Raw genomic sequence first — 27,907 nt, 5'->3', positions numbered from 1 at the left:
AACATACAACTAAGTACAATACACATCTACTTTTTAAAACCAAAGACAAGTTAATATAAAACAACACACTAATTGTAGCTCAGTACTGAAGTGCTTTCTTAAGCTCACATTACAGACTCTGTACCACATGCTTTCCAAATTCCTTCGTATTTGGCTGTTCAAAAAACCGACACACACGCACAAAGAGAGCTGACAAACTCCATCCCCACAATAGCAGCACCGTCTTTCCACTGCAGATATTATACATAAAATACAACCTGTAGCAACACCAGAAGGAATGTCTGACTTGCTGAGAAACAATATGGCATCTCCAAAGTGTTTCAATCCATCAAATGGTCATTCATTTATCCTGCACCTGCTCAGACTATAGGGAAAAATCTTTCTTTGCTATTGTTCAGTTCAACTCCTTGAACTAGGGAGGAAAAACCCTGGGACCTCCAAGAACTGACCCATCTGCAGCACTACCAAAGTAAATACACTGATACTATGCACTTTTCTAGAAGGCAGGTTTCTAAGGAAGTCCCCCACTGTTGAACACATTCAAATTGTGCATTCCAATGGCCACACACAAGACACTTGAGCAGAACACCTTCTGCTATGTGTTAGTACTTGCAAGACCATAGCAAAAACTACAATTTTTCTGTTTCTGCTTCCGGATTAAATTGAGAAAGAAGGGGACAACAAAGAAATCACTTCTAAGTTTAAGAAACTGATTTCACTGAGCACCTTTCTTATCCTGAGCATGGCAACAAAAAGTCTACAGGGGAGTATATACACAGTGCTCTTATGCTCCTGAATGAGTAGTACCTTTCATCAATAGAAACCTTAGAAATGAAGAATATTTCAAGTTTATTAGTGCCTGTAAACTAATGTGTAACAGCAACCAACAATAAATCCATATTTCCAAAACCAGCAAGTTACAGACACTGTAAAAACAAGCAGCTGTGTTTATAACTGAAAGCTAGCCTGAAGGCTGGAGTCCCTGCCACATCTACGAAGTCTGGCTAGCTAAGGTCCAACCACCTTAATGAATACCCCCTCAATGAAGGAGTTTTGAACTTGAAACTCAAGAAAAGCATGCAATTTCACAGCAATTTAGAATTAACATTCCCAGCTTAAATCATACAAGCAAATCTCCCAGACGGAAAGGCACAGGTCAGCAGCTGCCAATTCAAATATGGGAATGCCGATTCTGGTGGTCCCCCTCGCTTCTGAGGAATAAACCTTCACTGTTTCCCTCTGTCATTTTCAACTATTAGCAAGCAGTGACACTGTGGCAACATGGTGTAGAGTCACATCTTTGAACTGGCTCAGAACCTCAGAAGCAGGGATAGTCTGCCAAGAGAGCCTTTCAAAAGGCTAAAAGCGTGTCAACGACTCACGGGACTCTGACTGAGTTTGAAATATTGCAGGTCAAAAAAGGACACATTTTGATATTTCTTCTTCACCAGGCAGGAACCCTTCAACAACACATTCATTATACCTGAAATAATGGCAAACTACACAGCTTACTAGGGTGAAATGAAAGCATGTTCCCTTTTAATGAAATACAGTTTTATATGAGTACGGGCATGTTTAAGTGAATGTCAATGAAAATAGCAGTTCAAAGCAGAAAAATTAATTTTTGCTATACTACAATTGGGTAAGTTACTATAACAAAGCTGGTAACAACTCCAGATAACTGAAAAACTAAGGTTACAACACAATGCATCTGCTAGCTAGAGTCATAATCCCAGAGAACTTGAAGAGCAAAGCTAACAGTGAAATATATTTGCATAATTCATTTATTCTATTGTTGTATGACCAGGATTTTCTGAGACTATAAATTTTAAACATGAACAATTTGTTAAGTATCTTCAATTTTCCAACTTGTTTTCCCCTGTGGGAAAAATGCCTCAATAGCTTAGAGGTGAAATCTGTAACAACAACCACAGCAAAAGCCCCTCCATAATAGCTATTAGTCAAACAGCTGCCACTTCATACTAGAATAGGCTGATCAAATTCTGACAGTTCTGAGCTCTGTAACCTTTTTTTCCACATTTCTTCGCAATTTGTTGTCCTCACAATTCTGTGTTGAGAGACATAACACAAGCAGCTTGCCTCCAGCTGGAATGGCAAGCAAAACAGTCTCTCTGGAGCCAGTACTTTCAAAGATGCTCCCAAATATACTCCTACATTCATTTCACCCAAAGGAATGTACAAGGAGCCCCACTGTATTTCTCCACCTATATGAAACATACACAAACTACTGACACAGCCCCATTTCACTCCAATTCAACCTATAGCAAACCTGAAATTACGGCTGCACTTCTGAAGGTCAACTCCCTGGCATTACTGCAGCACATTCCAAAAGGCTGATATCAACATTCCTTCCTAGAGAGCTTGATACTGGATTGGTGACTGAAATGAAGGTAGGTGGTGTGTAGAAGTGGAGCTGTTAAACAGCTGGCAACATCTGTGTTTCAGCTATTATCACACAACAGTTACTAACCACGGCCAAAATATTGAGCAATTTTTAGACTTGTAGCAGTTTCCACATTCATTTTATTTCCTCTAATGTTTTCAGCAAAAAGCAGCAGTCACAAGGAAAAACAGTAGAAAATAGGTTTAAGTAACAGCAATCACTTGATACTGCTTTTGTATCCAAGATTAGGCTTCTAATAATTCAGAATGCCTTCTATTTTGAAGCATCTTGCTCAATAGCAAGAATAGAAATGGGTAGAACAGAAAATCTTAGTAACTTCTTCCAAGCTTATCCACACTATAAGTCATAAAATTCTCAAATCACACTTAGAGTATGTCTTGATTATATTAAATATAAATGCTACCAAGAATATTGCAGAAAGCCAAAGTCATCACTTTTACATTCCTTAAGAGTTCTATTTTGTTTCCCTAATGTTTCCTTATCCTTATCCTGCACAGCCAGCAAAGAGAAACAATACAGAAGCATGAAGAGGCATACTGTATAAATACTCCAAGGTGTTTATGGTATTACGCATACTGTAAGTATGCATAATAACAAATGAAGAAATCTGAAGGGAACTCTACTAAAATTTCATTTAAACAATTAAATATTTTAGTTTCACAGAATCATTGAATAGTTTGGGTTGGAAAGGACCTTAAGATTATCCAAGTTCCAACCCCCTGCCATAGGCAGGGACGCCTCGCACTAGATCATGTCACCCAAGGCTCTGTCCTACCTGGCCTTGAACACTGCCAGGAATGGAGCATTTACCACTTCCTTGGGCAGCCTGTTCCAGTGCCTCATCACCCTCACAGTAAAGAGCTTCCTTATATCTAACCTGAACTTCCTGTTTAACTTCAAACCCATCACCTCTTGTCCTATCGCTACGTAATTGCTAAATACGGTGATAATTTAATAAAAGCAAGAATAAAGGCCAGCAAAGCCACCTGTAAAAGTTAATTTCTTAATTTATCATTTTTTTTATCATTTCTTAAATGATAAGACAAGAAATTTCTGCTGCACTGCCTTGAGTCAGAAGAAATATACCAGCACTTAACCATGTATTGCAACAGTACACTGATTAATTCACAAGACTTTAAAAACACAACAAAAAACATCCTTCTATCTAGCTGATACAACAAATGGGAGTTGCAAACTGAAAGATTACCCAAATTAAAACCTGTGTGGTTTTAAGGCTGTTAAGTTTACATCCCTGCTCTCATGACACTTTCTATTAAGCACAATCATAACATTAAGTTGACTCCTACCTGAAAACCTCCACTTTCAGCGGCCAATTCATCCTAGTACCACACTAAACCATAGTTCAGCTCCAATTCAGAGGGAAGAATCAATCTTCAGGTGAAATTACACGAGATCAAGTGAGCCTTTAAGGTCCTGCTCTTCCTGCCTGATCCCAGCCACATGGCACCTCAGATCAGCTATGCACAGTTGCGAAACCCTTCACTGCATATTAGGCTACAGGAAGTCAGATAGTTATCTGTGGGTTAGTGAGATGAAGGAGCTCACAGAAGGTATCCAACAAAGACAGGAAAAAAAAAAATTCCAAGATGGAAGCTGAGACTTCTCATATTTTGCATCCAAAACCCAGCAGATCAGCTCTTAGTTGTTCATCAATGATTTTTCTGAAGAATGTAGGAAAGAAAAATCCTGAAAACACCTAAATACCAACCCTGCTCACACCAGCTTGTGAAATCCAATAGGATCAAGGAACAGTGTGAGCCTGTAGGCTTGCTACAGGTTGGAAGGCAACTTTACAGCTATAAATGGTAACCAACATGTTTAACGCCCCAACATTTTTCAACAGCTTATCTTTAAAGCAAACCAACAATTACATTAAAACAAAGGAATTTTATTGACAAAACTAAGTTAGACAAAATGCGTTCACTTACTGAATCCAGAAAGCAGAGGTAGGTTCCTGAGCTCTGAATTACTGCTTGATTTTTAGCAAATCCAACTGTTGAGAAAACAAAGATACAATTATGTGGCAGTTTTTACTGTTGTATTTTTTTTAAATCTTGCCACTATCAGGAACAGATGAAATGAATTACAAAAATCAGGATCAGGGAAAGTACACAATTTTTCCATATTTAAAGCAAGCTCAATTGTAAATAGTTAATCAGTGTGTCTATTGCAGTCATCTTCTGTGAGTGATTATCAGTTCCATGTGTTATAATTCTACCACCAAGTAAACTTAGGCTACTTTTGCTAGCAGTAGAACAATATAATCTGCAATATGTACCTTGAAGAGTCAGCTACCTTGGTTTCACATCCAGTACCTCACTCAGATCATATAGTCACAGAATGGCTTGGGTTGGAAGAGACCCCTAAAGGTCATCTAGCGCAACCCCCTTCAATGAGCAGATGCTGAAAACCCCTGGCTGTATATACATTCATCTCTTCAGTTCTAACAAATAATAACAAATCTTAAGAAGGAAAATAAAGAATAAGAGCTTGCTAAGCAACCTGTTCTACCCATCAGGGAAGTTCTGTTCTGTTCCACCATGCTCGTTAAATATGAAGTACATAAATGCAAAAAACTTCCTGTGCCATTAGTGTAATGGCACAGGTAATGCAGAGGGGAACCAAAGCAGAAGAATACATAACCAATGAGCACAAACCTGGCTTATTTAATATCACATATTATACCATCTATTGAAGACATTGAAATACAGATTCAGACAAATGACAACACTGGAATCCAGGGTCTTTTTGTTTCTGACCCCTGACACTTGCTGAATCTTTTACCAAGCCACTTCAGGAAGTTGAACTGAAAGAAAACTTTTTGTCAGCTTGATTTCTGAAGCAGATGACAGTACTGGCAGGTCAAACCAACGGCAGGGCAGAAATAAAAAAGGAGGGGGGAAGAGCAGAAATACACAGCCAAGGGTAAGGATGGGACTGCAGCAACCAGCAAGAAGATGAACTCAGCTTAGCAATGAAATACATCTGCAAGGTTGTTATCTGGGAATATTTTTGCATGTATACAAGGTCAACCCAAGAACATTGATCATCTTTGAATTCTTCTCCCAGGCAGCATTATAAGAAAAGACCACATATATCCAGAGTTATTCTGAAAAGTGCTATATGAATTCCACTTGGTCATAATATGTAACATTTAGGCTTCATTTAAAGTATTTATGGAACCCAGTCAAGGGAATACAGCAAAAGATTGCCCTGACATGCAAACCAAATGAGGTGAAGATATGCAATACTGTAGGGGTTTTGTTCTTTTATAGAAAAACAGGAATCGTAAAGCCAGAAAATCTCACAATGAAGTGAAACAGGATGATTTTAAATAATACTGGCCCTAAAGTTCCTGCTTTTGCATTTGAAAAAAGCAGAATTCTGTAATTCTCCACTCTTTTTATGTGATACAGGTTTAAGTTTACTCAGGAAACAAATTTAAGCGGGCTCAAAGGTTTACTTAGGTTTAATGCACATGCTCCTTGGCTATTTTGCTGAGTTGTCCAAGTACAGAAAAAGTCTTATGACTGCATTTCTTACTGCCGCAAAGGAACATTATGTCAATTACCAACAGAACACTACTAATGAAGGCTCCTTCTCATAACTGTGCTATTCTTTTCATACCTATTTTGAGTATTTTAATCCTTACCTTAAGTTCTTATAATCATGGATTTCTCAGGCTTACTATCTTACAGTATATTACCTTTTTAGACACATATGAATATCTAACCTCACATATACAGTTACTCTCATTCTCCTTCCTGTTGGCAGTAAAAAAGCAGCTGGCAAAGTCAGTAGCTACCACAACAGCAGAGCTGAACCCTGGCATAAGCAGTTTTAGTGGGAAACAACTGATGAAAGTTAGCAGGTCTGGACACGCCAAACAAGCAAAACCCCAGTACTATGGAGGTCCCTACAAAAGCAAGAGGTAGAACAGAACAGAACTAAATCTGCCCAACATCAATGAAATCACTACTCTCACACATCATTACCAGCTGTAAAGCAGCCTGTACTTGTATTTCAATGCTGTCATTAGTATACCCCGATATTTCAACAACCTTCAGCAGAAAATAATGAAGAACTAGGAATCAGCAGGAAAAAAAGAGAAGGCAGCTAAAGGCAACTACAAGATGACAATTATATTACTCAATGAATGTTCTGAAATATTTCAGATCTCTTTCTAAAATAAACCACTTTACATAAAATACTGAAATCTTTACGATTTGTTATGAGAAAAAGTTGGAATATGTTTCTTTCTAACATAAGACAGAAATCATCCTGAAGCTTTTACTATACCAGCCATTTTTTTAAGGGAGAGAGAAGAAAACACACATTTTAAGTTATTAGTAAGGGAGATGTAACTCCCCATGGAAGAAACTAGATATTAAACATGGTTTCAGCACAGCAAATCCTATGCTTGGCATGAGGAAAAAAATTTCTTTCATATTACTTTACTGAACAAAATGCAACGTTTGTGCCAGGTCTCTGAGTTTTGTAAGGCCTGCTTACTTGGTGAAAAGAGCCTGTTACCATGGTTACAGCCGTAAAAACTTAAGCCTCAGTGAGATATTAACATTCCTCACTCTTGGAAAGAAAAAGGTTTCCTTTTTTTAGGCAAGTGACCCTTTCTTTTTTTGTAGGTTCCCCCCCTTTCTTTTACATGCTAGAAAAGAATCAGAAATAAATCCTAATCTTGTGTAAATAGTTGAAGATGTGAAGCCTGACTAGTACATTGTTTCTGTACTAAAGCATCTTCTTTTAAAGGAAAGACTCCTTACAGTTGTAACTAGTCCTTAACATAATAAAAGTAAATCACTGAAAGCAAACAAATGCTATGGATTTCAAGTAACCTGCTCCTAAGATGTAACAACCGTGAAGAAAAGATGTCCTCATTTTAATGGTGACCTGAGAGTGACTTCCACATGAATAAGCTTGGGTTTGTTTTTTCTAAGAACTCTGTATTTCATACTATTATTTAAAACAATGCTCACAGCTGCATCCCCCACCCCCAATTTATTAAACATTTGTTCAGGTTTCAGCTATCCCAACACTAACAAATGCAAGTTAAAACCAAAAATAACCTGATATATCCCTAACGGCACAATATACTCCCTATAGTTCACAACTCAGTTTTAGGTTCAGCTTCCTACAGTGCAAAGGTGAACTGGCTTCAGAATTCTAGCATGAATTACTGCCAAAATGTTGTACTTATGTGTTCTTGCAAACTAAAAACCAGTTTACACACAACTGCACCCTATTTAGCTTCTAGATCATCAACTACTAAGAGAAGTACGATCTGAAAAGAGACTGATCATCCAGTAGTTGGAGAGGTGGGTGAAATACAAGGAATTCTTGACATTGCTTAACTCCAGCTTTATCTGTTGTCCAAAAGAGAAAAATTCCCTCTACGAACCTTGTCTGTCTTTTGTCATCAGCAGCTCAATAATGCTAATATTGCAAGTTACACTGTCAAAACAACGTCAGTTCATGCGAGAAATATTAAAATGCTACAAATATTTATAGTAACAGTTATGCTGTATTAGTTCAGTATTGACAGGTCTGTCAACTGTTTAAAAACCAGCTTTAAATAAGTCTATAGTCAAAAGAAATTAACAGGAAATAAAGTCAGGGGCCTGTACCAAGGTGCAGATTAATTTAGTGCACAAATTCCAATTTTTCTGCATGTTTCAACATCGGATGAAAATTAAACCTTCTGAAAAAGAACTGGGCTTTTTCCTAAATAGATCATTTTGAGCTAGCTGTAATAAGCCTGCGTTTCTTTCAGTTACATAAGGGGTATTTTGTTAAAAAAAAAAAGAACCAAAAAACCAGAAACTGACCAGATTTTGCATTACAGTGTTTCCGAAGTGTGCCTTTTAAGTGAAATAACTGGAAAGACACACATTTGGAACCAATTTTTTATCAATTCCTACCTGTCTACTCCCACAAAAATCCAGAATGATTAGATATACAACTCCTATACACAATGTGAACACCCTGTTCTGCTCGGTTTGTCCTGCTGTTCTCCTCTGGAACACAGACATGATCTTCCAACTTCAGTGCCATTTAACACTAGCTTCTTCAAAGAGCAGTATGTTTAATTTCTATTTTACAGTTCAGCAAGCTAGTCTGCTAAAAAAAAAATAACATACAACAACCAAACCTTAACATAACCAAAACAAGCAAAAGAAGAACTCTTAGAGAGATTTGTTTGTTATCTCCTCCAGGGGGTAAATGTAACTCATATTAGCATGTAAATTGACAGGGAATCACATCATACACCTTTTCTGTAGCTTACTAAACAGAATGGTTTAGCTCTTTGTCTAAATAGGTAGGAGTTTAGTGAGAGTTTTTAGCTCACACCAAAACTTTTCTGAAACCTCTGTTTTGATCTGATCATCAAAAGAGATAGCAAAAATGTATTTTATTCTATTTCAGGGTCTATTCTGCATTTAGTTTTTAAATCTTTCTGTAAGAAATTTTAGGTTTCTTTTTTCTTAAACCCCATCTCTTGAAGATGACTCAGATCTCAGAAAGCCAAAGTAAAACTGTAAGTGTTAACACCACTGTGTATACTACAACTAAACAAAATTCTTTTGCAGAGTAGCACACGAGTGTTAAGCCAAGGTCTTCTTTCCTGGACACATAAACAAATCCTACAGAACCAAAACCAACAGGGCCAAATTCTAATTTGGAATGAGGTTTTGAACAGAGAGCTCTGGAACACACGGTTGGTTGATTTTTTTAACACTGCAATGCAAGTGGCTACAAAGACACTTTTCAAACTAAAAAATACAAGATGCCTGCAATAACAAGCTGACTCTCCAAAAAATCACTATTAAGCTACATACCGCCTCGAGGTTCAGGTGAATCATTGCTACCAACAATTACTGGAACACCAGCATCTTCCAACTTCATCTTCCATTTTTCAATTATTTCGGCTGAACCATCCTAGAAAAATGATGACATAGACTGCAGCTATTTTAAGTGTATGGTGAACCAAACACAGTCCAAACCAAAGATTCCTATCAGAGACAGTATTTACTTGGGCAGTATCTTAAATAAGGTCAGAAACATACCTCACTGGCATCATTAAAAACTGACAGCTCCATGGTTTCTTCAAAATCTTGTTCCCAAACTGACTTCAAGCATTCATCTAACCAGCATTCACTATTGTGAACAGGCACAACGACAGACTACAAGGAAAGAAACAAAAATTCCAGTGTATGTCAGTAAGCACTACTTTTGTTTACTTACAGTATAAGAATATTCATTAAAAAGGGGAAGTGCCAGATCTTTCTGAAACTAACTTTCACAAAAAAAATACATCTAAAAATATAGAAGTAGGCAAAGATCCTTTCTTTTCATTCTAAATATATGATTGACTTTCTTCTCTATCAAGCTACCTTTTTCATTTTTTGAGTTCTAAAATGGCTGTTGGTAGATCTCCAAGGAAACAAAAGAGACTACTGAAGCAAAAACACTAACAAAACATCTGTTAATGCCACACCAACCTATTTCTAGTATTCCTGTATTTCTTGGGACACCCTAAGCTCACTACTTAATAGGAGATGCTCATATATGCAGCCAGTACCCTTGGGCTTGTTTTTAAAAATGATTCTATTTAAAACTGCTATTAAGCACATTAGAAGATGCTGTTTGCCATACTTCCACAGTCTACGATTTCAACTTCAGGCTTTCCTATTACAGCCCCTACTGGTTCAGCCACACGCATGCAAAGCATGAAAACCTATCTGAAGTATTTCAAAATTGGTTAGAAACCAGAAATGAGTGATTTTTCTGTTCAGTTACCACTGTTCTAATTAGCCCCCCCCAAGCCAACAATTGCCCCCAAATTCTTTCAGTATCTCAAAAATAAACATTCTAGCTATGTTTGTAAAGGGAAAGGCCAAACCCGTACCTGCTAAGATCTCTTCTAGATGGGAAATTTAAGGCAAAGAACCCAAGTAACTTGTAAAAAGTCTCATTCAACATTTGAAGAAGTTCTTAGAAACAGGAACGCCACATCATGTGGTATAACCATAAACACTCAACTTGAAGAAACAGAGGATTAGCTCCTATTGTGAGCATGTGAGAATCTGAAGAAACAAAATACTAGAAGAATACTGAAATTAAATTAATCAAGATTTAGTGACATGTGAGTACATGTACACTGTGCAAATACAGGCAAATCATACATGAGTAGGCAGATTTTGTGGACATTGAGGAGCGCGCAGTATGAGGTATGGGACAATGACTCACAAAGAAGAAACCTGAGACCATTCCATAGCAAAATTAAAACTATCGTTGTCTAAAATGAATGAACATCCTGATTTTTGGCAGGATGCCGCAGGAGGTGAAAGGGGTATTTAAAAGAAGTATGAGGAAACCTGTCTAAAATTTTAAGCAAAGCAGGTCTTTAACTTCTGTTTTGGAGAGAGAAATAACTAGAAGAAGGAGAAATAAAAATATGAATTTGATTACCAAATAATTCCAATATACAGACAAAAAAAATTCAGAACTTTGAGATTAAAAGAACAAGCAAAAATATGAGATTCTAAACCAATATATTCCATTGACTCTGGATTTTAATATCTTTTAGGTCTAAATGGCAATAAAAATACAACCCTATACATTTATACTAATCAACCCAACATATTCATTCAGTAAGAAAAGGGTTCTTCAAGTCTTCCAATGACAATATAAAGTAGCCACAGGTTTTCACATCCAGAAAAATTAATGATTTGCCAATTTGTTTTCTAATTAAGTCCATAAAACTGTAACTATTCCATCACAAATCAGCTCGATATTGTCTTGAAAACTACAAAACTGGAACTTCTTTGGTTTATTTCCCCATAATAAACTCCTGGTTTAAGTCAGGACAGCAGGACAGAACACCACAATAATGTTCGGACCTCAGTTTAGTTTGAACTGAAAACAATACTTTAATGGTAGCACATATAAAACCACCTAAAAATACCTCATGGCACTAAGGTACTCAGAACTTAGCATAAAAACTCATAATAGATTAGTATGAAACCTAAAAGTTGCAGCTGGTACTTGTCCTAAACTAGGCATTCATAAACTGGCCTTCATCATCATGTGACTGTATCAGAACACTTCAGTCTCCTTGGTTCATTTAAAGAGGGGAAAACATCAACCAGGGCACTGTTGCACTTATGGATTCATAGCAAAAAAACCCCAATGAGCTGGTAGTAACCTCGAGAGACAGTCTCTACTTCTTCTGTCCCAAAACATGCCCAACTAAAGGTGACAAACATCTCCAGGGACAGAAACATCAGCCTTGCTAAGGCAATCTCTAAAAGCAGGCATAAAGGAGACCTGGCATACCATTTTCCCAATGGCTGAAGTAATTTTGCTGCAATTTATGCCAACTATCACTTCCAAGTCTCTGCACGATTATTCTAGTTCTCTTTGCAGCAGCCTTTCATATATTTGAAAACTGGTACTATAATAGTGAACTACAAAAATACGCAGAAAGCTCCTTCAAAATAACTTTGAGTGAACATAGGGACACAAATTGCAAACAACTAATGTATTTTTGTCATTCCAATATCAATTGACTGACAACTGCGTCAGAATTGTCTTTTCATTAGCAGAGAACAATTCACAGTAGGACCCAACAGAGGAACGTCCTCACGGCCTATAAGCCAAGCACAACAGTTAATACACACAACTGTGATCTGGTTTTGAGCATTGTGACACTACCTGGTTCTCCCTGAACTTCTGATATTCTAGAGTAACACCTGAAGCAATTTTGGATACTTTTCGTAATGTTGTTTTGCCATCACTAAGCTGAAGATGATGATTCCCGGCTTTGCCGCAAAATGAATTTTGATATACGGCAAAGACGGCAGAACGTGAAATGGTTAAAAGACAGTTCAATCCCTTTCCTTCTACAAATGTATTCATGAAAAAAACCCCTCTCTTCCTCCCTCAGCTAGGCCACTGAAAACCAACACATCAACCACAAGATAGAAGTAGAAAAAAGTGAGGTTTTAAAAACCAGTGTCAGAAACCATGCACTTGAATGTTTCGAATCCAAGAACTCTCTTGTTGCTGGCATTACCACCAGCATCCTTCACTAAGATGAACAACTCCAAAGTGAAAGCTTACTTTCAGTTTCCACAAATTTCAGGTCAAACAGATGCCCACTTCCACATCTGAGTGTGGAAAATCTATTTTAAAAATCATTTTCACACTGCTGAAGATTTCAGATAAGTCATAAACCGTTATTTTTAACCAAAATTTTCATACAAGTCGTTATTCCAAACCATTCAGAAACTCATGGCTGCTGGCAGAAGCACACTAGTTTTGCCACATCTCCTATGTGGGGTACTTTAAACAAACCCAGAGACACTTTTCAGGCCACAAACTCTGACCTGCCTTTAGGATGTGACTCTCTGAAGTTGTTCATCACTTTTGCTTGCCTATTGATCTGTATGGTTTTGCTTTTCAGATGGTTGCCTTAATAAACCTAAATCACTGCCAAACCACAACAGTTGTATGTGTATAAATGTGAAAAAAACCCAGCAATAATCAAGAAAAACCCCAAACATTGTTACAGGGAGCAATAATAACGCCGGCCCGTCACTGTGCAAGGCCGGGCAGCACATAGCCGAGGCTGAGTCTCAAACCCCGCTGCCTTCCTGGGCCGAACAACCGCTGCACCCACACACCTCCACAGCGAGCACCGTGGGGAGCCGGGCTCAGTTCTTTATTCCTCCTCAGCCCCGCCCTGCCCACCCGGCCCGGCTCGGCGCCCCGGCTTCCCTCAGTCCCTAGGCCGCTCGCCGGCCGCCCGCCTGACACGTACCACCTGGACGGCGCAGCCTCGGCCCGCCGGCGGCCGGGGGGGCACGGGGCGGCGGGCCCCGGCTCTGCCCGCCTCCGCCATGACAGCCTCCGCCCCTCACTCCGGAACTGCCTTGAAAGAGCCGGAGCTCCAGGCCGGCGTGGAAGTGGGTATCCGCGGGGTGCTGCCGGTCTTCCCCGCGGCCCGCCCGGGTTTTCTGCCGAGGAACCGGCCCCGCCGCTCCCGCTCCTCGGGGCCGCGCAGCGGCGGCCTCGTCCCCTCAGGCCTTTCGCGCCCCGCTCTCCGGCGGGAGCTCCCTCAACGCGCGCGGGGCAGCGGCAGCCGTAGGAACAGCGATCGCTCCGGAGGCCGGAAGCTGCTTTGGGCGACGGTCTAGGACGGCGGCGAGCAGCGAGGCGCTTGGGGGGAGGCTGGGCCGCTCGGCCGGGAACGGCTTCGGCTTCGGGCTGGAGGGCCCCGTGAGACGATTTAGAGCTTTAAAGGTGCGCGGTGTCAGCTCCGGCTGCCCGGCCTGGCTCCGGGTGTGCTGGTGGGGCCGCAGGCAGCTGAAGGTCTTCTCTATGGAGGCAGCAGTTAGTAAAATAAGTGGTGCCTGCGGTTTCCCACCCGTTCTCGAATCGCAGTGTTTTACATTCCTCTCTCCAGTCAGCACTGGGCTGTTCAGTGCAACCAGGGCCTTTTCCAATAAAAACGAGGAAATACTTATTGGTTGTAATGATACTATTACCGATCATTTACTTACTTGTGCAGCCACTTACTCCCCTGGAAGTATTCACAGCTAAAAGGTACAGGAAGAGCAGGCCCTATACAACAACCTGTTTTAAACTTTGCACAAAGCGATCCTTGTTGAGCAAAATCCAGAGATTATCCCTTGTTTATCCGAAGAGTGTTCAACAGCTAGACAATGCAAGCAGCAAACAGAGCAGAGTTATCTTAAAATGTTCTCTGGTACACCAGTCGCAGAGCTGAGGAGGTGAGGACGACAGCCAAGCAGTAATTCACCCTCGGAATCTATTTAAGATTATCTACACAGCTTCTCTCCATCCAGCCTCAGTTTAATCTCTCTGTGAACAGCACTGCTAAATACGATCATTGCTTTCTCTGGCAACGAAGGCTGAGAGCACTTTGATGCTGCCTGCATGCCTTGCTTTATCTAAGAAAGTGTAGCAGAGTATTGCTTTACTCGTGCTGAACCAAACAAAAGTCCCAGTCAGGGACCAGTGCCTCATTATGCGAAGCAGTCTACAAAATGCAGAGCAAACCCCGTACTTCCTTCCCAGAGGAGAGCACAGAACCGACCAAAACCACCAGCAATGTTATATTCTGCAGCTGACCACAGAGGGTAATTAAATACAAACATCTACGTAAAACATGGTTCTCATTTGGGGGGGATTTTGGACAGACTTTTAAAGGCCCACAAAGATGCAGAAACTATTCAGTGGGATTTGCAGTGCAACCTAGGCATCTAGTTTCCATTGTGAGAGTCATTACCTACTGGCTTTTGAAAACCTAGCAGGCATTTCTGTGTTCTTGGGCAGTTAAATAGTTTTCAAAATATAGTCCATTGTTTCAGTGCCTGTTCCTCTTTCATGTGGGTCAGAATGGAAAGAGACCTAATGCTGTCGCGACAGACTCATTTAGAAACAAGCAAAAATGGTTTGGTCCTGGTTGTACTTCCAATTGCTCTATTTGAGGGATTTTTCAGAGTGGTGAACAACAGCACAGAAAGGTCTCGCAGCTAAAAGCATTACAGAGTCTAAGACTTTTCTCATCATACTAGTTTTTAGCTTTTATTTCTGATAAAACAGTCTCTTGAGCATCATTATGGTGAACCTAAAACCTGCAAATTCTGGAGGCTTGAGCTATCAAGTAGAAAGTTTCCTCATCTTGATGGAAAGACACGGTATCTGGAAAGTTGTTTTGCTTTCTACATTTAGCTGTCATTTCAGAAATGACACAGCCTAGTTAGAGCATGGACAACTTAGACCTATTGACTTGTGAGGACAGATCTCAACTGATTCACTGGGAGTTTAAAAGAAAGAGGAAAAAAGGACTCCTTGTGTGGGTATCACTGCGGTTATTTAGGCCAAGTCGGCTTGGGTTTAGTTTCTTTCTGAAAGGGTCAAACTGTAACTGGGGGGTAAAAGAGTATCCTTACAAACAGATCAATTTGTTGGTGTTGTGGAGCATGTGGACAACTTAATTCAGGCGTATCTTTATTGGAAAGACTGAGTATGGAGTTTTCTTCTAACACCTTTGTTGCTGAATTCATAAGTTTCAGTACTGAATTATTTCCAGAACACATCATGTTGAAAGGATCATTCGACAGAGTAGGTAAAATACTCAGTTTTCAGCTAGTTTTGAAACCACTTCTATTCAAAGAATGCTTTGAGCTTCCAAAAATGGTCAGTTATGTTCATAAAATATCACTGTTAAGTGGCAAGAAAAGAGGGGTGCAATATTTTTTATCATAGTATTATAGAGCAGAATGGGATTTGAGAAGCTCATCTGGCAGTAGTGCCGTCCTGAGACAGGATCAACTTTGTCATTCCTGACAAATAACTACTAGCCTATTCACAAAGGCCTTCCTCCAACAATGGAGGTTTCAGAACATCCTCAGACAATTTATTGCAGCCCTCACTATCTTTACCCTTAGAATGAATTTCTTAATATCTAGACGAGGGGTAATGGGTACCAGTTACTGCTGGGGAGATTCTGACTGGGCTCAAGAAGAAAAATTTTCATAATGAGAATAATCAGCCATTGTAGTAATCTCCCCAGGGAGACGGTGACTCCCCAGCACAGGACGACGGCTGAGCACAGTGCTGGGACATCTAGTCTGGATCATGCTTTACCTGGAAGGGATGGACCAGATTTTTTTTCCCTAGCAAAAACATCCAGACACCTATCATTGCCTCAGTTTTAGAGCTGTTGAGCCTATTGCATGACTTTCCTCTGCTACACAGAAGCTCCTTGCTCTCTCTCCAGACTAAAGTCTTCAGTTCCCCAGTTTAGGGTAGTGTTAGTAGCTTAAATATTTTCCCTTAGGCAAAAGTTAGCCTCCTTTCCTCCTACCTCAGCTGATTCAGCAAGTTGACCACATTTTAGGCCAGATGTGAAAAGTTTTGCTGGGCTATTAAAACAAACCAAACCAACAACAAAACACCCTCAGCACTCTATCCTGCTTTTTTGCAGGCCTAACAAAGAAATACCTATTTCATAATCAGACATAGAGTCAATACAAATGAGAAGACTACTAACCTGCCAAAGACCAGAATCCCTTGCACAGGACACAGCCCAGCATCCCCTGAGCCTGTAGCTCTGCCCTGAGCGGCTCCCTCAGCCCCCTCTTTCAGGGGTGCTCTCCCAGCCCTCTCCCTAGCGGTTTATCCCAGCAGCTGTGTGCCTTCCCTCTCAGCTGCTTTCTGGCTACTGCCTATGTTAACTCGTTCTTTGCCTGAGAGGGCTTGCAAACTTCATCCTAAATCTGTTACTCCTTATCCACCCTGCACACTGAAAACTCCGCCACAGCCACCAGTTATGTATTGGCAAATTGTTGTCACATTTCCCTCCTATCCTGCTCTCTTGTTAAGGTTATGCACATCTGATTCTTTCAGCCCTTCCTCACTGGTTGTGCTTTAGACCTCTGTTCATTCTCATCTGGACTCTCTCTGGGTGCTTTGCATCTCCACTGGAGAATGAGACCTAGTGCCAGACGTGGGGTTCCTGCTGGGGTTGGACCAATGCTGGGCAGAGCAGGATTACTTCGCATGTCTTGCAGGCCCTCCTCCTGTTTGCACAGCTTAGTGCAGTGTTTGCCTTTTTCACAATGGCTTGACACTGTTGACTCCTAATCAGCTTGTGATCTATTATATCCCCTAGATCTTTTTCTGCATGAGGGAAACAGTATTTTAGCAGTTTTATTCCAGTCAGCCATATGAGAAGAAAATGACTGAAGTAGTGTGAGTGAGATTATCTGCTTTGTGCTTCAATACTAGAATTGTTTACTGGTTTCCAATTAGTTACATGTGTACACCCTGTTAAGGGAGTTGCACAAGTGCTGCTAATGCCTTCCTTTGGCCTTCAGAGCCTTTATTACTCGTGGAGACTAGTACCTAGGAGTTATTTGGGCCAATTTTCCCTGTGTACTCAAGACTTCAAATGCTCCGCTGAAATTGCAGGGCTGATTGCTCTGAAAAAGCCTCTTATAATTTAGAGATATTGAGCTTGAATAATCTTGTTGAAAAATGCTGTTGTGTTTTTGAGAAGTGTTGTGTGAAACATTTGTCTCTTCAAAACACTAGCTGTCGTTACAAAGGATGTTGCTGTTGCTTGGGTTTTTTTTGTTAAATGAGTCAGTCTGAAGAAGCCTGTGGTTGTTTTTATGAGCTGGCAAATGTCACAAATATTTTGTTAACAGGAGAACTGGACTTAAGTACCTTTGTGGGTAAACTAGAAAGATGTCATTCATTTCAGTACCAGTCCACACCTCCAAACAGACACTTTTCTTGACCACCACCAGTCATCCCGCTCCCCATGTACCTTCGTTTCATGTCCTCTCATCACCCTTCTGGGCCACACTGCAGTTTTGTGCAGGTCCTCTGTTTTGCTCGAGCCATCCTCTTAGCTGCTATAGTTCAGGCTGCTGAGTATACCCTTATGTTTAGTGTGTCCTTGTGGCAATAAGGCTGCCAGAGATAAAGTAGTGGCAAGGGAGAGGCACGGTTCTTCCGCAGAGCTGAAGATCATTAGTGCAGGTTTTTCTTTACCTAGGGCTCCAATAATTGAACAACCTTTATGCAAAGTTACACTTTCATTTGGCAATCTTTTCTTAAAGAAATGCTTCTATATAATGTGTGTATATTTAGAATGCAATAGAAGAAACATCTGAAGTCTGCTGCAGAATCTAGTGATAGGCAATAACCACCTGGTTAATACAGCTTAGTTTTGTTATTAAGTAACCAGTCTGAAACCTAGTAAAGTCATAATGGTATTTTCCTTACTTACCCGAAAAGCTTTATAAGTAAGTTATTTGGTGGGGAAAAAAAAAAGTTATTTACAAAAGATAGTAAGATTCAGATAATGGAAGTAGATAAATGTTAGCCTTGAAATCCCATTTTCCTAATCTTGACAAGTTCCTGTGTGCCACAAGTGATAGCCCTTGAGAATCGAAGCTTTTAGTTGAAGCATAAACCTCTAGAAAGTTCAGTTCAACTTACTTGTTTTTCAGAACCATGCCTTTGTTTGATCTTCTTGATGACTGACGTGTTAAATACTTATGAAATGAAGTTGTGCTCGAGAGCTGAGGAAAGTAGATGCAATTGTGCATTTCCCAACAATTCACTGGTAAATTCATACTGTCCACAGTCAGAATTCTGTTGAACTTCAGTACCTTTGGGAGCTTAAACGTCTTTGTATATAAGCACAGGAAGCATCTGACATTTTAAGATGGGAAAGTGCTTAAAGAAATAAATCATATAGCTACAAAGGAATGTATATATAACAGGAACTGGGATGTGTATAATACACAGAGAACCACAAGACAATGTGTTGGATGCACATCTTTATATGACATACAGACAGGAAGGGAAATGAGTAACATTTTGAATTATGAATTAGCCAAAGGCCTCTGTAGAAAAGATTACAAGAATTGTATAGCTATAGAGAATACAGCAGCATTTACTTAATACATCTTCACTGAAAACAGAATTCAATAGGCTCTTTAAATCCCTATGCTACCCTATAAATAACACATTATATCATATTATATCTTTTAATATAATTCTTAAAATACTAATCTACTATGGAAAGTGCGTCTTAAAGTGCAGTTTATTGTGACTAATTCCATTTCAGTGTTGTTCAGTTTTCAAGCAAAGACTGTTTTCCCATCTTCCTGTAAATGCCAGTTCTTCAGACTCACTCTGGGTTATGAAATTCAAAGTTCTTTCAGGTGCATGCATCTTCAGTAAAACAGCTTTTACAGCTTCATTGAAGTTAGTAATAATACTGCTGATAGTACAAAGGTTGGATAGTGAGCAACTTACTCCCTTTCAGCTGTATTGGCTGTGTGTTGTAAAAGAGTAGTAAAGATGTAATTCTTGACAGAAAATTGACCAGATGTGAGCAGAACAGAGACAGGAAACTCTTCTCTTTCAGTGAAAAGCTGTTACTCCATTTTTATGTACTTTCATTGCTGAATGTAATCCTTCTCAAGGCCAGGAAGGCCTTTGAACAGCCTGACAAATAAGCTGCTAACCTGGGGACCTCCCGCTCTACAAGGAAACATGCCAACAAGCTGTGCAAGTGGTATCTGTGATGGCTTGTTACTGTCTTTCCAGATGGTGCATGTGGGTCCTGGGTTGTGGGAGGGGCAGAGACACGGCCCCTATGTGAGACCTTCTGTCAAGACTCATGATAGGGACATCTTTGTGTTGGACGGAGGAGGTGTGGGATGCTGTGGGGAGCAGGAGGTGAGGACACCACCAGCTCTCAGGGCTGCACAGCGCTGCTGCTCTTCTCTGGCTTCAGGGCAGCTGAGGAGAAGCTGTAGCCCCATGCAGCAGTGGGATGGTGGGGGCTGCCAGCACTGGGGCACAGGAGGGGTAAAGGAAAGGAGGGTTTGCAGCCTTTCAGACCTCAGCAAATCTGTCTGTGTAATAATCCTTCCAAAGGACATGATCAATTCACAGTAATTTTGTGTGAATAAGCTAACAATTGTGTCAAAGTTATTTTTAAGGTAGGGTTATGATATCTTCTCTGACATTACAGATAGAATGTGGCTATCAAAACTGTTTGAGGAGGAGGTCTATGGAGACTACATTATTGTGCTAGCAGGATATAAGAGATGACAGTAAATTATTTCATTGTGTGGAGACTCCCTGGAAACATCATCCCGATGCCATTAGAGCCTGCAGTAAACCACCATACACAAAAGACTCTGCTCCCTCCCTGTGACAAAATCCTTACTCGTCTGCTTCTGCTGAATACTCTTATTCTTTCCATAACCAGCCCAACTACTTCACTTCTATTTAACTTTCCCTTCCCAAATTAGGTACTTCTTTTTTTTTTTTTTTCTGAACTGCAAGAGAGGGTGAGCTTTAATTTCATGATCTGGAAGCCAAGATCCTCATTTTGACTTCAAGTGAAATCAACTAAAAATAGCATTTTGCTAACTTTGCTTCTTGTGCTACATCCAATTCTTTGCCTATTGAGGCAGAATTCAAGGATATGTAAGTGTCCAACTCCATTGATAGCATTGACCTAGAAGCACATCCTGCAGGTTTTTAAATACTGGGGTATCTGTAAATGCATATGAGAAGTTTAATTTTGTTTTAAAACCTCCAACTGTATAAAGTTGTATTCTTTAGTGTTCTCATCTTGGATTCTCAGATTATTTAGGCACCCAACAATCCATGTGCCAGTTGTGGTTATTATGCATGTAAACTTGAACTTTGACATTTCATACTGTTGCAGAACATTGGTATGTGCATTCCTTTATCTTCCCACCGTCCCTGCAGTTGCTCTTCATTATTGTCAGTGCTTATTAGTTAGAAAACTACATTCCAGTTTGTTTGGGCCAATTAAGCGGTTGGAGAGAACAGCTCTTGTAGGATTCCCACTAACTGTGTATCACCAGCCATCATCTACTGATGCATTAAACAGACCTGAGCTCTGCTGTGCTCTTAAAGAAGCAAATCCTTGTTTCTCAGTTGACCAACTTGCAAAAACTCTACAGACTTCTGGGGGTTTCAGTCTCTTATAACAATTAAAGGGGAAAAGGCATTCTAAGTAAGAGCTGTTGTATGAATGATTGTCATAATTACTTTATATCAATCGTGTTTAGGATGCTGTCTTCCTAGATGCCAGGGAAGAAGAATACCAGCAGAGGAAACAGTCCTTGTGCTGCTTCAATATTGTGACTTGCAGCCTGTCTGAAAGCATAACAAAGACTTGATTGTGCAAGTGCCCAGCTGATCCAACAAGCAATGAATAAGTGAGCAGTGGTCAACAGTGAAGGAGTGGATATCACAGAGGGCAATTCAAAAAGGTTATAGTGCTGTGAAGTGAGGGAGGCGTGAAATGCAATAGAACTAGAAATACAAAGATAATCAACTAGTTGAGTTAGTTTGAAATGGTCCATCATGTTTTGATAAAGTAGAAAAAAGTAATATGACTATAAACCTCCCGTACCTTCAAAGCCCTGCGCTAATCTTTTTACCCTTGAACAGATTTGCTTGGCTTTTCAGCCAGAATCCTGTTGGAGAACGCAGGAGATACATAGACATATATATTACCAAGATGGCAAAGGTCAGATTTGATATATGCTGCTTCAAGGACTTATCCCAAAAGCATTAAGAGAGTTTGGGTGACCACAGCATCTTCTAAAAATATTAATGTTTATTCTGGCTGCATGGTATTTCCAAGTAAAAATACTTCTAAATTTGCTAGTCATTTCTTGACAGGTTTTGTTAGATTTCATGGCTTGTCACTGTGCTGGGACATTTCAAATGAAGATCTTTTAGCTTCCACAAGGCCTGTCACCATACCTTCAAGCTTTCATGTTGTTTGGCCTTTCCCACTGCTCTCACAAGGAACTAACAGAGCACCATAAATTTGTGTCAGTTGATTTTCAGAGCTCCTCACCAACTAAATTCAGCATCATAATATAGAAAAATGTCTTCCAGGTCATGCAAGGAACTGAGTGGCAATGTTGACAGAGAACCTCACTTGTCTTCTCAGTCCTTTATCAGCAGAGAGTTTCTGTGCTCAGATTAGTTGGCACCTAAATGAGAGTGTAATCTGACCTAATAAAGCCAAAACATGCTTTGAACAAAAGTTGAAAGCCATCAGAACCTTGTTCAGCAGATGTATTGTTTGTCATCTGGAAACTGCAAAATAGAAGGTTTGTCAGCTGAGCTGCAGGTCTCTTTGGAGGAGTTTTCTTGCTGCCGAGCTGGGTGGTGGTAAAAGAGATGCAGGGCCCTTTCTTTGCCCCTTTCTTCAGATACATCTGCCCTGCAAACACTGCCACAAAGCAGCACAAAAACCCCTGCTTCGTGGAGCAGCATAGATCTCATTTCATGATCTGATCTATTGTTTTTCCTTGAGCAAATATGTAATAATGTAATTCCTGATCTGCTTTAATCAGAATTAGAGCTATTTCTCCCAGAATGTCACTGATAGGAGAACTGTGCAGGCAGATTGGGTATGGACAGGGAGCTCTTTCTGTTTTGTCTCTGTTAATTAGCTGCATTATTTGCTAAGACATCACTTATTTAGTGAGTGATTGAGTTTAGGAAGAAGTGAAAATCCATGTGCTGCTACTAATAATGAGCAAAGCTTGCTGCGCTAGAACTGCTACTGTATTGGGGGGGGGGAAGTTTGTCGTATAAAAACTACCCCATGGACTAAATATGGCTCACAGGAGCTTGTCAGCCTTGCTCTAAAATAATCCCTGTCATCAGATCTGAGGTGGATCTGAAAAGACCTGCTGTTGAGAATTAAGTGTGAAATTTGAAAACGATTAAGTTGAATTATTTACCCTGTTAGTTCATCATGTCTGCAAAAATATCCTCTTCCCTTCTAGTAACCTGGCAACGAATACACAGGGCACAATTATTTTTGCACAATTTGTAGGAGACTTGCATTAAAATGCATGTCAGTGGCTTTATTTCATGACAAGCAACACTGCAAATGTTTGTTTATCCTGGCAAGGGCTGGATTTGTTTAGTGTAACTTGCATTAGTTTTGTCTAAATTCTGAAGCAGAAAGGAAAATATGTTCTTGTTTTCAGATCAGTGTTACAAACACTCTCTTTAGCTTTGTTTTTATTATGAGAAGTGAATGCTAATGGGTTCGGGCCTGTGCTATCAGATTCTCCCACCAAGTACTGGGAACTTCTGAATGTGTTTGCAGCACTACTGATCGCACAGGCTGAGGCTACAGGTTGCAGGCTGTTTGTAGGCTGGAGGAACTGGAGAAAATGAAAAACTAAGCCAGCCAAGAGGATATGCATCAAGATAAATATCAGCTTCACCAGTGGCATGAATTATGCTTTCTAAAACAGGAAATTAATGTTCATTAGATGGTGGAAATAAACAACTGGTCCTCTTAAAAGTCCTCAGATTAAATGCTGGGTTTCTGAGTGCTTTTTGGCAGACATTTGAAATACCTAGGTTATTGTGAAATGAAAAGAAAACACTAATTCTTGTGGATAAAACACACAGGACTATCCCCAGAACAATACGCTGAGGCCTCTGTAGAGGTTTTTGGTTTTGACTTCAGCTTCATACAGTCTCAGGCGTGCAAGCATGAGTTAATGTCTGCAACCCGGAGGAGTCTCTAGGCTTAGGCACTAAATCCTCTGCCCAGGTCCCTAGGTCCTGAAATAGAGGCTGCTGAGTGGGATGGCAAATGATGAGCGTTTCTTAGCCATCTTTTGTGCTTTGTGTTACTTTGTTGATCCTCCTAATAGGCTGCTTGGGTGCAGACATCATTCCTTTCAGTGCTTTTCAGTTTGATGTGCAATTCCTGTCTGCATGAGCTGGGTTGCTTAAACACTTTAAGGTGTTTGTAGGGGCGGGGGGGGGGGGGGGGGGCGGGACGGGACGACGACGACGGACAGCACCGGAACCATTGCCACTGATGCTGTGGCCCTTGGCTCACGAAAACCAAGCTGTGAGATTTGGAAAAATGGGCCTCGGTACCCTGAACTATGTTTTTAGCACTATCACAGAGCGTGGGTTTAATCCTTACTCCACTTTAGACTTCTTGGCCAAGATTATGACACTTCACTCAGTCTGCCTAATCTGCATGTATTTTAGCTGGCTGAGGTGCTATAATAAGAGCAGTGCAGCCGGGAGTGTAGTCAGTCTCCCTCTGCAGTCAGCATGGAGAGGCAGGCACTTGCAGAAGGTGATTCAGCTCTTACCTGAGCCGAGTTACTGGTCTTGAAAAGAGGCTTTACTCCCCATAGCTTCTAGGGAACACTGGGGAGGAGGACATACCTGACCTTCCTGCTTAAAGGCCAGTGTTAGTCCTGTGCCTTACCCCTCTCCATATGCAGGAGATGGAAATAAAGACCATGAGGATGAAGAGACATTTATTTGCCAGCAACTCTTTAAGTGTAGAAATTTAAAAAATAAAATATACGCATTGGCCAAACTACTGATTTGCCTTAAATGTCCAAGTATTCCTGGTCAATGAATTTCACTGCCTGCAGAGGTGGCATATCCCTGTGTTCTGCACAGCGGGAGCCCATACGTGTAACTCGAGGCACACCTACTGGTTTGGCCACATCACAAGTCCGGGCGTCTCCACCTGTTTATTTATTTATTTTAGGGTAATGTCGTATAATTAACTTGTCCAAATAATGATTATTTGGGGTTTTTTTCCAGAGTTTTTCTGCTTATCTGACAATTAAAGACTCAGTATTTTAAGTCTTCCATTTGTGCCTGCAGCGAGATCCATTGATTCGGGTGGGAGCTGGTTGGGATCCGAATGCAAACATCCAGAGGCGGAAGCTGGATTGCGCTTGCAGCGGGAGCTGTTTGTTCCCAGCACTGCCTGTGTGTCCAAGAGGAGAGGGGCAGCTCTGCTCAAGCGCTCCCCGCCCCCTCTTTCAACACTTCTGCAATGCTGCCTCGCTCTTTAAAATGCAATCCCTAAACTGACACTGTTCCATCAGCAATACTGCTGGCCTATGGCTCTAGTTCAGTGTGCAGTTAATGCTGGCTTCTCATAGGAAAGATTTGCTTGTATTTCTTGTAATGGGTGTCATTTTCAGTTACATTCTGAAAGCCAAAATGTTTCCATTTAAAACAGAAACAAAAAGAAGAAAAGCAAGACGTGAGTAGTAGCAATTTAGGAGTAATAGCAGCTATGCTCAGATACTAGGACTGAGAGAAGTAAGCAGGAAAAGGCATAAGGGTGCAATTATGGGTGAATGTATTTTCATTACAAATTTTAATTTCATGAGAGCAAGTAACATGGTCCCCCCTCTACTGCACACAAAGATTTCCCACTGTCCATTCAGCTCTGAACCTCTCCCTGGTTTGTTACTCTGCTTACTCCCATCTGTCTGCTGGATTTACCTTACAAATTCTACTTCTTTCATATTATGCCTATATGAATTTTCTATTGTCCTCTCTGTGGCTTGTTTGAATTCTTAGACCACTCTCTTCTCCCTCCTGCTTTGCCATGCATGCTGCTCAGCTATGGCTTTGCCTTTCCACAAAATACCCTGCTTCTCCTCCTTCCCCCTCCTCCTTTAAAGTCTCGGATTTCCCTTGCTGGCAGCCGGTGAGGGGCTGCACAACCATGCACTAGCCGTTGGGTCTGCTCTGTAACCACAGGACCCGATTCACCTCCTACAAGCTGAGTAATGTGAAAATAAATCAGCTGAGAGGGAGCTGGGTGGGAGCTGCAAAAACGGGGACACATGGTGAAACCAACACATGGGCTAGGCAATGACCAGCAAGGATCTCAAGGAGTTTGCAGTTCTCCCATGTATATTCCCTTTGGGACAGGCAAGGCTGAGTGAGACCTTTCAACAGATTAGCTCTGCCACACTGTTTAAACCAGCTTTGCGTGTTCAGCTGCGATGTGCTTAACCCAAAATCCTGCATCTGAGAGTGTCCTTACTGTGCCTTCAGGCCAGGCCCAAGCTTGGCAGTGGAGTTTTGTCCCTAATACATAGGATCTAAATGCAGCCATGCTTTGAAGAAAATGTAAATACAGACCTGAGCTTGAGCCCATCTCTAATCACTGCTTGATTTTGTTTTCTCCAAAGTATCAAAGTACTGAAGCAAATTAGTCATTTCTCCTTCAGCAGGTTCTCCTCCTGCAGCCGCCTGCTCTTTGAGTCCTTTCAAATTGCCACCGTTGGTGCCTGGGTTTGTAGCTGTGACAAGCAAATATTTAAAGTGAATTTAGAAGCAAGTGCTGGAAGTGACTGTGTAGGTCCTCATTTTCAGGTTGCTCCTTGAGGAAGGTGATGGAGCTTTATTGGGGTTCAAGTGTTTGAGCGTATGAATCTGTTTCCAGAACCTGCATCTCCAGTCCTGCCACAGTTAGGGCAAGTGTAGTAACTTAGTGGCTTCTATTTTCAGAGTAGTGTGAAACCTTTGCTGCAGAGGATTTATGTTTCCATTTGACATTGTACAATATTTTCCTTCCAGATTTCAGTGAAGATCTGCTCTTTCTGAATTGTAAATGTGAAAAAATTACTGTTCAGAATGTTCTCTCTTGAAAAGATGTTTGCTTTTCACAGCTCAAACAGAAAACAGCTCAGTGCATCCAAAAGCTGCCTCACCCTTTGAGCGTGTTCCCAGATCTCAGCCAAGAGCACTACTATGGAATAGCTGTGAGTAGCCGGAAGAGCATTGTGGGGATTGAGATGCAAATGAGCAAAGCAAGCAGCCCCCTTCTCTGCAGAAGTTCCCTATCTCCTTCTGCCCCTCACTTTTGAACTGGGGGAGGCTTAACCTGGGCATGGCTCTGCAGCCATGAGCCCTGGCTCTGCAGTCAGAAACGCTGACTCTGAGGCCACAGATCTGGGCTTTGCTCGTTGTAAGACTCATCAGCTTGGGTCAGATGAAGGAACTGCATCAGCATCATAAGGGCATGGAGGACAGGAGGGGCTTTCAAAGCCCCCATGTTGCCATTACTTTTCTGTCTCCCCTGAACTAAATGCTGCTGCCTTTTCTGAAGGGGGAGAAGGAAAGCCAGAGGCAGTGGCAACTGCAAAATAGCACATGCTGTTCTGTATCCTAAAGTTCCCAGTTTTCAGCCAGTTTCCAAAGTTCCAAAGTGTAATGTGAGCAGCTGCCTGGGCACTTGTTTGTTTTGTCAAATGCAGCAAGTTAGAATATTGCAAAGGAAATCAGATACAGTAAGCTGGGAGGCAGGCAGAGGGTCGCACATCTAAACACGCCGAGGAATAAAGCACTACGACGTTGTCTCTGTATGCTTTTCTTTCCAGTACGAGGGAAGGAAGCAAAACATTCCAACAAAATCTCCTTCTAAAGCAATAATCAAGGCACTGAGCTCTAAAGCCCGTGTCACTGCACATGACGGGGAGAATAAAGCATTTTGCATATGTTGTCATCACTTTGCTCTGTGTTGTCCCTGCATGCTAATGACATGTTTACATGCATTGCATCATTTGATGGAATTACTGTAATTATGTTAATACATCATCATCAACAGAACAGTACCTGTAATTTACCAAACAAAAACGACATGAAAAGCGAACCCCGCAAATGGCACTGCAAAGGATTTAATCGCCGGTGCAGAAGCAGGCAGGAAGCACTCAGAACTGGAATATCCCGGTTTAGCCAGCGAATCCTCCCAGACAGCACCAGGGCACTTTGCAAGGTGTTTTAAAAGGTACTAACGAGGGTAACACACTGTGAGCAGGGTGTAAATGTTTAATACTCATCCATGAACTCTCACCTAGAAAAATCTGTGCAGTGCCCTTAACAAAGCTGCATGACAGGCACTTGAAAAGAGCAACAGGAGACCAAGAAACTCGGTGATCTGGAAATGCTTTAACCCCTCTCCTATCTGCGGATGTACAGTGTCAATCTCGACTCCCTTGTTGCTTCTTTGACAGAAATACG

At 41.0% G+C, this 27,907-nt stretch overlaps 1 protein-coding gene across 1 annotated transcript in view; it reads right to left on the bottom strand.

The window, feature by feature from the left end:
• B3GNTL1 (UDP-GlcNAc:betaGal beta-1,3-N-acetylglucosaminyltransferase like 1) overlaps positions 1 to 13,367 on the bottom strand; it is a gene marked incomplete at both ends in the record, with an annotated part of 112,667 nt that extends 99,300 nt beyond the window's left edge. Inside the window, 4 exons of the mRNA XM_080629335.1 lie at positions 4,375 to 4,439; positions 9,301 to 9,400; positions 9,529 to 9,645; positions 13,287 to 13,367. Of these exons, the coding sequence (XP_080485461.1) occupies positions 4,375 to 4,439; positions 9,301 to 9,400; positions 9,529 to 9,645; positions 13,287 to 13,367 (363 nt within the window). The remainder of the gene's footprint in view (positions 1 to 4,374; positions 4,440 to 9,300; positions 9,401 to 9,528; positions 9,646 to 13,286) is intronic.
• Positions 13,368 to 27,907: the final 14,540 nt, after the last annotated feature.

This window comes from Psittacula echo (genome assembly GCF_963264785.1).
Source record: "Psittacula echo genome assembly, chromosome: 14".
Classification (NCBI taxonomy): Eukaryota; Metazoa; Chordata; class Aves; order Psittaciformes; family Psittacidae; genus Psittacula; species Psittacula echo.
This window is presented reverse-complemented; position numbering and strand designations above follow the sequence as displayed.